Below are 12,916 nucleotides of genomic sequence, written 5' to 3'. Positions count from 1 at the left end.
TGGAACTGGACTCTTCGAGCTTGCGTCCAGTCTCACCAATGTATAGGGAGTCTTTGCAAGGGATGCTGTACACAACACCAGATTGCTTTTCTTGTTCAGTTTTGTCCTTTGGAGAGACAATTGTAGTGATGTACATGTATATAAGGTTTCGCAAATCTTTTGGGTTGTCCACTTATGATTTCAAAGACAATTGTTATCTTAAGGGATCTGGAATGAGCGTTTTGAGCGTTTCAACAGTATTTTTTATGGAACATGAGAGCACCTCAGACGTATCGAATTGCATTCTGAATATGAAGCATGTCTTTCTCATTCTGATATCAAATAATTTTCATTTTGAAAATCACGATATAATACAAATTTTATGACAAATTATAAAAATTTGATATTTTTCAAATTTTGATATATAACAGTCCTCGGTAAATTTTATAAATCTAATGATATATTTTAAAGTGTATGTAGTTGGGAGGAAAAAGCCGACGATCAATTGAAAATTTTGACCTTTCATATTGAAGATATGGATTTTTTCCCAAAAAGACCTAAATATTTTTTGGTGTTTTGGGAAAAAAATCCATATCTTCAATACGAAAGGTCAAAATTTTCAATTGATCGTCGGCTTTTCATCCCACCTACATTAATTAAGTATAAATCATCAGATTTATAAAGTTAACTTCGAGTACTGTTAAATATCAAAAATATCAATTTGCCATAAAATGTGTATTACATTGCTAATTTCAAAAAATCATTTGATATCAGAATGACATTCTTCATATTCAGAATGTAATTCGAAATGTCTGATGTGCTCTAATGTCCCACAATAAATACTGTCCAAACGTTCATACCCCTTCCCTTAAATTCATTTTAGTATGTTGACTCTGTTTATTTTTTTACAGATTACTGTGAAGGAATTTAAGGAGAGAATTGCCAGTTCAGTGGTAAGTACACTGTAATTACACGCCACACACAGAAATAACACCCCCAATAATGTCGCCCCTGGTTCACTCCAATATAAAGCCCAATCGCCATTGCAACTTCCGGTTTTTGAGAGCAGTTTTGGGACACTTTGACCTCTGACATATCGGGAAAATTGCTGTAATTATTAATAATTTTAGTTATTGTAATAATGTTATTATTACAAATAATGAAATATACAATAACCAAATTTTTGGGTTTGTTTTTATTCTAGTAACACGTTTTAAATTATATTTTGTACGCACAAAACCCCAATTTTTTTTAATTTTCCCGATAGGTCAAAGGACAAAGTGTCCCAAAACTGCAAAAACTATCCCACAATGCATTGCAAACTTCCAATGCCAATTGGACTTATTCTTGGTGAACCAGTATTTTTTTTGCCAAAGTGGCCCCTGGTTCAAGCTCTCTTATTTTCACCATTGCCCCACACTCCCACACCCACCCCCACACATCTAGTAAGTTTGGACCTAAAGAGTGTATTCACATTGGAAACTCTACTTTATTGTATCTACATTTCAACATGGACTGTACGTACTAGTATGAGAACTGTCCCCTCTGTTAAGTGGACTAGTTTTAGAGAATATTAAAAGAATATTATTTTGTGAGAATACTGTAAGAATATTATTTTGAGACTCAGCTGTGTATCCATGACACAGTAGACACCATTATTTTAAGTGTACATTGTAATAATGACAGGCTCAGAAATCTGACGCGAATCCGTGAATCGATTCGCGCAAAGATTCTCTTAACATCAACGGGGCGAATCCATATGGATTCGCGTAATTGCATTGGCAGTTTACAGAAAAACATAATATGTACCAAGTTTGACTCCCGGTTTGACTATTTATACTTCATTTTCTAAGCAACCGAACCCCAAAAATGGTGAATTATGGTATAATTTACTTAAATCATATAAAAAAAAACAGCCATCGGTTGCGTGCCAATCTTTCGTTCACCAAAGCCGCCATCTTGGATGACTAAATCAGACTGTATGAGGGCAGTATTTTTTTCAATCATTGTGCAGCGGGAGCGGGAGTTAGATTTGTGCGAATCAAGGATTCTCACAAAATTCTCTTGCGAGAATCCAAATGGATTTGCCTGCACTGCCACAGATTTCTAGGCCTGAATGAGGCGGACAGAGTTGTTCCACATGAAAATAATTTACCATGTTGTATCAGGTGATAGATACACTGCTCAAAACAAAACTTTTACTGTCATTCAAGGCTATAAAATTACGTTTTATGATATGTGATGTGTCATGTCAAAAACAGACACTTTTACAGGTTATCAATTTTGAGGTTTTTACATATCTTAAATATGGAGATAATTTGCTCCACAACGCCATTTTCCCCAATGAAATCGGACATTCCTAAGCGAAGATATTGAGTTTGTAAGTTATGGTATTATAGAATTGGAACCTGAGATATCGGCCTTTAAAAATATTATTGTAAGTAATTAAAGTAGGAATGACCTTTGAAACTATCAGACAAATTTGCAAAAAACCCAAATTGTGAAAAAGTCACCCCGGGCAGATTTTTGACTTTCTCCATTTACGATCATGCTCCAAAGTGTCTGCTTTCGATATACTGTACCACATCACATATAATTTACGTCCACTTTCGTGACCATTTTGATCAAGTTCGCTCCTGCGTATGAAGTTGGTGAAACCATCGAGTTCTCATTCACGCGCAAGCGCAAAATACAGGGTCGGCGCGAGTGATCACTGCTGCACGACACATGTATTCATCATATTTTCATATGGAGTATGCGCATATATATTGTGAGATTGCCAAGATTATTATAGCTCTTTAAGAATATGGAGCATTGTAAAGAGTTTGTGGCAAAATAATGTCTTGCAGTTGTGGCTATCTGAAGGAATAATCAATTGGCTTAATTTTTTTTATCCAGGAAATCCCTGCCGAGACACAACGTCTTATCTTCCGCGGCCGGGTGCTACAGGATGACAAGAAACTCAACGATTACGACGTACATGGACAGACCATACATCTGGTAGAGAAGCCGCCTCCATCATCGAGACCGCCTCCATCACCACCACACCCTCCTGGGTCACAGATGGGTGAGGGAGGGCAAGCGAGAGATGGGAACAGCTTCTTTGTGGGTGCAATAACTCTGCCTGCTGAGGTCACTGAAGCTAGAGATGTACAGGTACAAAACAAAGTCTACTCCAAAGATGTTTTACTTTAGTAAAACCTAGATGAGCTTATCTGTATACCGCTGCACGGCAGTGAACGTAACTGTTCGGCTGAAATCCAGAAATGACGTCATTTGTTCTGGTGCTGCCACTTCCGGTAACGCGGAGAAGAACATGCCTTTTGCAAACAAAATGGCCGACAAGTCCCGGCCCTTTTCCAGCGAAAATGCAGCTTATTTAGCCAATGTGACATGGGGTCATCGGTTATAATATTTTCCTATCATATTGGACTAACACGTCAGCTATATGGTATTTCACGGTATAACAGTAATAAAAAGAAAACTGCAAACGTTCGTTCGTCGGATTTTTGACGAAGTGACCAGCTCTAATGACGGCACTATGTAAACAACATAGAGGTATAAATAATTAATTAGGTAATACCAAATATGGAGGTATCCAAAAGTATGCTAATTAGAACAGGTTAGAAGGCACGACGAATCAGAATACGATCCTGGTATCCAATTCTATGCAAATGAGTTGAAGGAGGTTACATGAACATGTACACTAATGCGACTCTTGTGTATACCGACCTCTGTGGTCTACTCCCTTATCCTTCATCTACTTTCATCTACATTCATTGAATGACCTTTGAAAATTTGGGGACAAAAACTCATACTCTCTCATAAACTAATTACTTGAGGTCAAATTTTGTACTATGATTGTTTAATTGAGGTTATTGAACTATGCCTTTGGGATGAGGCCATAGTGATCCATAGTGACACTTGTTGCCTTTGTTTTTACAGAGAATTGTCCAGCAGGTGGTTTCTGACATGGGAGAGGTGGGACGTAATGCTAGGGTCACCTCCAGAGCATCCGTGAGTATATGACTTGTTAGGCCAAGAAAAAAAAGGGTTGTCTCACAAACCCGCCAGCAAGCATAAGTATTAGCCTACACGCCGCTGCTCTTTTTAAAGGACTTTTTTACGTTTTGGATTCCATGTAGTTTGTTTTACAAACATTTTAAAGACATTCATCGAGCACCAACGAAAAAATTTGCAAAGCCCGTCGCAATGCCTAGTCGTTTACACTGCTTTGCATATCCTCGTACTCGCAGTATAGTACATATACAGCACAAACTATGTTGTGCGATTTCCTTTTTCTACAAAAAATAGTATTCGCCGCCTGGAAAAAAAAAAAAATGCATTAGCGTAGCTCTCTTTTCACTAAAAAATAAAAAATTGCATAGCACTTAGCTTTTTTGGCAAATGTTTGTGAGACAAACATTTTTTTTTCTTGGCCTTATGAAGGTTTAGAGCCAGTATGATTTATTGTTAGACATTTTGCATGCATTTTGCGGTTGCGAGAAAAACACTATGGGTGAGTGAATGACCATTGCAAAACAGATTCTACATACAATTGAAAAATGTTACCCTGTGATGTGATATTTGGTCAAAAATTTGCTGAAAAAAATTTTGGGAAAAAAAGTGGGCCCACCCAACACAGTCCAAGTGTTTATTATATTTGACTCTTCAACTCTGTACAAAGTATGAGAAGGAAGATTCTGTAACATAATAATGATATTTATTGTATAATTTCAGCCGGATGGTTCTTCAGTAGATGTGCACATCAATCTTGGCTCCATCAACATCCCTCAAGTGAGCGAATCCCAGCAACGCATCAATCACATACGCAGTCTACTGAGACAGGCTAATCTCATCCTGGACAGACTGGAGGTGAGTGGGGGTGTGTGCGTTCGCCGAGCCATTCAAAGCGAGGTACAAGATATCGTTTCCCACATTCAAAGTGAGGATATTTGTAGGCTATTATCTCATTTTGTATGCGCGTTTACAGACAAAGTGAGGTGACCTAACTTTGAATGTGTTGTTCATAAAAATGTCCTCACTTTGAATGCCATTACAAACCCCATTTACACACATGTGTATCACAAGTTCTCGCTTTGAATGCCCACGCACGTAGGATTGTGTGTGGTGGTGTTGTATTGGGTTAAGATATTATAGGGTAAAGACTGGGGGATTCTTAATGAGCCATATTTAAACTGATCTTACAAATGTGAAAATACAGGGGGCTCATTCTGGTGGAAAGTAGTACCCTGCGGGGCACCCGAATTCCCCAGACCGGACTGAAACCGGTTCGGGTATCTATCTTTTGCATGTTTATCGGTCCGCTCTGGGGAACATATGGTCAGTTGGGTCGGGCCACTTTACATAATTTAACGCATGAAAAGAAAACCCAATGTAACATTTCAGGAAATGTATGCCTGGAGTTTATCAAGTTTTCATCCACGTAAGATTCGCCTAGCCTTTTGTTAAACATAAGTCTTTGACACAGATGCCATAAAAACTCGATAGTTAGCATATGTGCCATTTATACCAAAATCTGTCGCTCTACCAACTGAGCTAATGGGGTTGAGACACAAATTTGCAGGTTTACTTGTTTGTATATAACTATGTATATTAGGGTGCATCTCTTGCCCCTTATGTTACACAAATTTCTTGTCCCTAGTCTCAAAATGTTCCATTGGGCAAAATATTACCCCACACCAAATTTAAAATTATTCCGAAGTCGTTTAGGGGGGCCTCCGTGACGTTGAAATTGTTGGCCAATTGCCATACCATATGCATAAGGCAGCTATTTTGTTTTGTATGATTAACATTAGAAATGACTGCTGCCATATGTATTTTGTCCATGTAGTTAGGACTATTATAAATCAAGATGTTAAAAAAGCCCATGTCCCAAAATTAAACATAAGGGAGCTATCTACAAGGACCAAGTTTATGTAAACATAAATGGCTGCCCTTTGCTGTCTTTACTGTGTAATTGTGAAATTACTTATATATTCATAACGTTCCTGTTTCCATGCCATCTTTGATCCGTTAGGCTGATAGCTACAGACTATAGTGATCAGATCACACACTTGCATCTAGACCTTGCTGCATTTGACAACACACACAGGACTGAGGTTCTTCAAATCTTGAGATTGGATATCTCTGACTGGTACTGGCATGACCATTTACCTCATTCGGCTTTATACATTGTCTTTGATGTGGCCGTTTAAGCCAGTGCCTCTCCTGTGTTGGTACTTTGTCAATTGTCACTGCAGAGTGCAACTGCAAAGTGTACCATTTTGTTTGGTTTTACATTGCAAATTTCTTTTATGTACTATGATTTAACTGGCACTTTTTGAAATTATATGATTCACATACTTAAGTAAGCTTTGTAGGCCTATGAATATTTCCATGAGGTACCGGTACATGTAGTTCTTGGATTAGAACCTCAATTCAAGTAAGCAGATCTTTATGGGGAACAAAAGTTTTGCCATTCATCTGGCCTAGCATCTACAATGCTCTGGAATCTTAAACTTAACTTCTGAGTTTGCTCACCGCTACCTACAATAATGCAATTCACAACTTGCGAAATCATCTCTGCTGAGAACTCCGATCTGAAGATTTGAAGAACCTCAGCCGTCCATTCTTTTAAACGTATAACATGATGCTGTCTCAAATTGAGCAAGGTCTAAAATGTGCAAGTGTGCGATCACTCTTCTGTAGTAGTATCAGCCCAATAGGTCAAAGTTGGCACGAAAACAGGAAAGATATGTATATCTAAGCAAATTCACAATTACACAGTAAAGACAGCAAAGGGCAGCCATTTATGTTTACATAAACTTGACCTCTGTAGATAGCTCCCTGATGTTTAATTTTTTTGAGTTAGACTATTTGAACATCTTGATTCATTAATAGTCCTAACAACATGAAGAAAATACATAAGGCAGCAGTCATTTCTAATGTTAACCATGCAAAACAAAATAGCTGCCTTATGCATATGGTATGGCCATTGACCAACAATTTCAACGCCACGGAGGCCCCCTAAACGACTTCTCGAATAATTTAAAATTTGGTATGGGGTAATATTTTGACCAATGGCACATTTTGAGACTAGGGACAAGAAATTTGGGTAACATGAGGGGCAAGAGATGCACCCTATCCTAATGTATATCGATGATTTGCTCAAAACCCTTTACACTTTTGTGGATCGGGCACTTCATGTTTGCATGTTTTAAAAGCGCTCGATAGTAAGCACATATGCTAACTATCAAGTTTTTACTTACGGTAGTGCAGGACACCAGTTTCACTAATGCCATAAATGTTATGTACCAACTCCCTCCAAGATGGTATTGGGGAGATAACATTGGAAGCCTGGCTAATAATGCCCTTGCTTCTCATAGTGGCGGGTCACTGTGATCAAGCTATTATATAGTCACACAATGGGAACTTGATCAACCGTTGCACTATTTCTGCTTACTCTGATACTCTATAACACCGTGTTGTGTATGTGCTTGTTACTTTCCCTAAATACTAACACTAACATTAATTTTGTCATCCGTATCACATACATGTAGTAACATATGTGACGTGTCATGTCAAAAGGAGACACTTTTGGGCAGGTTATCAGTTTTGAGGTTTTTATATATCTTAAATTAAAAGATATTTTGCTACACAACGCCGCTTTCCCCAATGAAATAGGACATTCCTAACCGAAGATATTGAGTTCGTAAGTTATTGTATTATAAAATTGGAAATTGAGATATTTGTTTTTAAAAATATTATTGACAATGTTGAGAGTAGGAATTACCTTGAAAAATGTCTCAAAAAATACAAGATGCCAGTTATATTCTGGTCTGAAACTATGAGACAATATTTAAAACAATGATAACATCACAAATTCGCAACAAACCCAAATTGTGAAAAAATCGCCCGGGCAGATTTTTGGCTATTTCTCCATTTACGATCCTGCCCAAAAGTGTCTCCTTTTGACATGACACGTCACATATTTGCAAAATACGTATTTCGAGAAAAACAGCTTTGAAATTTGTGCAAAAGGTTTTGTTTCTGTACTCTTAAAATTTACCGTCTAATTGAACGAAAACCATTCCATTCGAAAGAAGACATTCATCAAGTTAATATAAATGCAAAAATGGTCTATTTATCAAAGGAAAAAATGTACCCAATAAGATTCAAATTGTAAAGAAACAGTACGGGACCACCAACAATTGATTATATTATAGCAAAAAATTAGTTTTCAGATTGAAATTGAAACATACACATGTATTTCAATGTCCCTGTGTATTTTTAAGTTGTAGGCGTTACTCAAGTTAAAAGTGCCTAAAACCCCTATAATTTGGCAAGGTGAATTGACCAAATGGTCTTTAGGTGCTGCTTTATACAAAAGTTCAGGCAAATGTTGAATGTCATATACTAATTCATATTTAATAAAAGAACAAGGTACCAAAAACACCTATCCATGTACACATCATTTTCTTTCCGTCTTCCCCTCTTTTTTGGGCTGGCCGGACATTTCATATTGATACAGAAGTGTAGCGATGATAACACTTGCATTACATTACATTACATTGACTCTACATCATATTCAAAATGTGTGTTTAAATTATTTTAGGGCTTTTTTTGTATCAGCGGTGTTTACATGCAGCTTCCATATTTAGTAATATAAAGGTCAATTTCTTTACAAATGACTTGCTATTTTTCTGAAATTTTCACAGTAAGGAGTACGAACATGAAGTAATACAATTAATAGTTTCCTTGTCTGTTTTCATCTGAAAAAATAAAACGTCTATACATCAATGATAATGAAACCCAAGTGTCTTGCCATGACATGCCTGTGATTCTCTGTTACCTTCTCCATTACCATTGTCCATTTTGTTACCTGTACCTGTCTTTATGTCTGTCTCTCTGCCTATCTGTCCTGTCTGTTTCTCTCTGTTTGTTTGTCTGTCTGTCTTATGTCTTTCTTGTACTTCTGTACCTAACTTCTCATAAGTGCCCATTACAATAATGTTCTCATTAGCGTGCTCACACGTGTATGACACTTGGGTCGATCCTTCATGTAATTATTTTGTGTAAGCTAATCCTAACCCTAATCCTAATCCTAACCCTAATCATAACCCTAACCCTAACCCTAATACTAACCCTAACCCTAATCCTAACCCTAAACTAACCTGAACCTTAACCCTAACCCTAATTTCGTGTACAATTACATGAAGGAATAACCGACACTTGACAGCACTAACATGTCTGCTTGTTGATGAAGATACAATAGTACTTCCAGTTTTAAGTAGCACCTCAGTAGTACTTCCAGTTCTAATAGTTCAACTAACATGAATCTTTCACACCACTCAGTCAGTTTTAACTTCAACACTACACTATTTTTCGCTTACCTGGAACGTTTTCACTAGTCCGAGTAGCGTCTTCAGCAGATGGTGATGCTGTGTTGATATCTTGTCTACAATCAGGATATCTCTCACTGATGACGTCATATGATTGACAGAATGACGTCATAGGATGTTACGATGTAGCGCCCCGGATCCTTGGTCACGATTTAGTCTTGGTTTTTGAGTCCTTATTTGTATGGCTTCAAGAACTATCGGGGAAAATTCTTTTTGCTCCCGTTCAAGCACCTTGACGTTTTCCCAGTCAATCTGATGTTCTCTGACCGCTGATTTAGAGCTGCCAGCAGTGGACTTCATATGACGTCATCAGTGAGAGATATCCCGATTGTAGACAAGATATCAACACAGCATCACCATCTGCTGAAGGCGCTAGTCGGACTAGTAAAAACATTCCAGGTGAGCGAAAAATATTGTAGTGTTGATGTTAACACTTTAATTCATTTTATCTACCACTACGTATGAATATCCACTCGTACACTCAGTCTGTGTTTTGTCCATCTGTCACATTTCTTACTTGTCTAATTACTCAAGATCTCACAAGGGCCCATACCTGTGGCTTTGTGCACATCTTTCCCCAGCTTGGCTATACAATCCCTCATTCAATGGGAGCTTAAGCATTGTGGCTTCAGCTTGACTGGGGAGGGCTGCGCACTGGTAAATAGGCATGGGCCCTAAGTGCCCATTACAATGATGTTGTAATCAGCTTGATCACAAAATGTTTTACACCTGACCACACTTAACCTGTCTACTTATACCACTTTCAGACACCACCTCACTTGTACTACCAATTTCAGACTCCCCCTCAACAGACAGGTACCCAAACAGAGCCACCCGCTGAAGATATGGATACCTCCCCCGGGGCAACATCTTCTAGTGCAGCCAGCGGTGGAACCAGCGAGCCTCCTGGTGCCCCCGGGGGTGCTGCTGATGATACTGCTGAAAGTGCTACTTCGACCGGAGGTACTGCCGAGTCTTCATCAGCTGGTAGTGGGACAAATGGGAATAGTGGTCGGAGAAGAAGTGATACTGGACCAACGTAAGTGTTTTGTTCAAGTCCGCAAGTACTCTAAAGAAGTGATATTATACTGCAATACAAAGCAGTTCAGATAAGAAATAAAGCATTTTGCCATGTAAGATAATCAGCATGCTTCTCCAGATCAAACGGTTGATGGGTAATGCAGAGTGATTTGGGGAATACGAGGTAACAGTCCCAGTATAAACAGATCGGGCGAATGGTAATGCTCGGTGGTGCAAGTTAACCTCACCATCAAGCATCTGTTGAGGTGGTTAATAGTGGGTAATATGCGGTGACATGCCCAGTAGAAACAGTATGGGTGACGATTTAGTGGGTGACACCAGAAGTCACACTATGACAAACCAAGATACAGTGCCAGCGTTCAAAAGCTTACTTTAAAGCTTGAAGGTCACTGAAAGTTTTTCTGGATGTGGGTAGTGAATCGTTACCATGCATTTGCCGTGCAACAGTAAAGTATGTGTGCATGGTCAAGTAATGTGGTTTGGGGCAATATACAGCAGAATTCAGCAGCATTGTATTTGATTTGTTTGCACAAACCAGGCACCCACCAGCACCAGCCATGGCAGATATACTGAGGGACGTAAATCAACTGAGCAGCCGCCTGCAGCCACACCTGGACAGATACCAAGAGCTTCTACGCACAGATCCTACATACACCACAGAGGAGGTAAGGCCTTATAAAAGTTGTTGCATTGGCATAGCATTCTGTCGATCCAACATCCGGGCTATCTCTAGTCTCGGGCCCAATCTGCATGTGGCTCACGGTTTGTTATGAACAACAGAAACCAACTGTGAAGAAGGCTACATAGCGATGTTGTTGGGGTGACATTCAATTTCGGAAAAAACGACACTCGACCATGGAATTAAATTTTAAGTTTGTCAGTATATAAACGGTAAATCAAGTAAGTTTCTTCCACTCTGAAGACTTAGAAACGGTTGTGTGATTCCACTGACTATTTGCGGTCGAAATTTACAAAACACCAATGACAGAAATCATCAACAAAAATCGAATCAGGGACTTGTTTTCACTCGAACATCATCAACCGGAAGTGACGTGACACGGACCGACAGAATAGCAATAAAAGTAGGTAGCTAGGTAGGGAGTTTCCTTTCTTTTTCCAGTGGTGATTCTGTCCGGTCTTGATTCTGTCCACTATGTAAGTTGCTATAGAACATTCATCATAGACACCTTTAATGAAAGACAAAGATAAAAAGACTAGTTTGCGTTTGACGTCACTGTCAATCAAATTCTCTACGATCCTTGATTGGCTAATAGCGCGTATAAGGAAGGTCGATTCATCTGGCTGGTGCCAATCGGAGAAAAGGAATAGCAGTGAATGGCGAGGATGGCGAAAATTACGTACTTTTACAAGGCGAAAAGCAGCTTTTCTAGGCATTGTGGACATGGTGCCTTCAGTTAAGAAAGTTTCCTACTATAAAGACCTAACTTTTGAGATGGTAACTGATGTGTTTGTGTTTCACCCTAATTCAGGTTTCTGATCGCCAAGAAGCACAGCGCCTACAGAATCTGTCATCACAAGTGCTGCACATAATTAGTCATATCTATCACAGTGTATCAGATTGTACCATTGATTTACGTAGTGCGCCCCCGAGAACGCTACATGCGCACCCTGTAGTACCGGTGCCTCCTATGCCGATGGCAGGACTGCCAGGATTTGGGGCGCTTCCTGTTCCTGTTCAGGTAGGTGTAATGAGGCATCCAGAACTTTTGTAATTGTCCCTGCCAAACAAGTTTGGAAATTAAAGGGGACTAAAAAATGAGCTAGTATGTCTGTGTGTGTGATGTATGTCGGTGTGTGTGTGATGCAGGCCTGATTATTCCCCGATTTAAATTGGTTTTCCGATTTTTTTTCTACTAAAAATAAATAAATAAATAAATAAATAAATAAAAAAAATAAAAAATAAAAAAAATAAAAAGAGCAAAAACATTTTTGTTAGTGGGGAAATTAAGAAAGTGTTAATTATAAACTTTTTAGGGGTTGCATGCATTAAAAATGAAAAACAATTTTAGAAAATACCCATACAATTATATGCCTCAGAAACCCAATTTTTACCCTCTGATATGGCTAAAGCGGGCCCCTGGACCCCCGGCCGTGAGGGGCGATACTATGGTCGCAAACTTAAACCAAAACAGATTTTTTTTTTTAGGACCACAATCTGGCCTGTGTGTGATGACTCGACTGCTCAGTGCCAGAAATGGGCCATGTGTAGATGAATACTATATACTATGTGTAAATTGGCCAATGTTTACAGGCCAGCTATTGCACTTACCCACTTCTGGCACTATGAGTAGTTGAAAATTTAAATAAACAATTAGCGGGGAAACATTTTATGCACTCAATCTTTAGAAAAGGAGCATAAAGCCAAAGTCTTGCATGCATTTTAACAGTGAAAAATTCACAGACTTTGACATGGGAGTATGCAATGTGTGCAATTCAAATTATATATGGCATTCATCATGCAACAAAATTTA

General features: G+C 38.7%; 1 protein-coding gene across 1 annotated transcript in view; it reads left to right on the top strand.

Annotated features, from left to right (window-relative positions):
• Positions 1-12,916, top strand: part of LOC140139221 (large proline-rich protein BAG6-like) — a 60,728-nt gene that overhangs the window by 20,931 nt on the left and 26,881 nt on the right. The window contains exons 3-9 of the mRNA XM_072161001.1: positions 891-932; positions 2,878-3,135; positions 3,925-3,996; positions 4,720-4,854; positions 10,151-10,422; positions 10,963-11,089; positions 11,915-12,124. Coding sequence (XP_072017102.1) covers positions 891-932; positions 2,878-3,135; positions 3,925-3,996; positions 4,720-4,854; positions 10,151-10,422; positions 10,963-11,089; positions 11,915-12,124 — 1,116 coding nt within the window. The remainder of the gene's footprint in view (positions 1-890; positions 933-2,877; positions 3,136-3,924; positions 3,997-4,719; positions 4,855-10,150; positions 10,423-10,962; positions 11,090-11,914; positions 12,125-12,916) is intronic.

Source organism: Amphiura filiformis, chromosome 18, assembly GCF_039555335.1.
Source record: "Amphiura filiformis chromosome 18, Afil_fr2py, whole genome shotgun sequence".
NCBI classification, from domain to species: domain Eukaryota; kingdom Metazoa; phylum Echinodermata; class Ophiuroidea; order Amphilepidida; family Amphiuridae; genus Amphiura; species Amphiura filiformis.
Note: the sequence above shows the minus strand (reverse complement) of the source record. Positions and strands in the feature narration are given on the sequence as shown.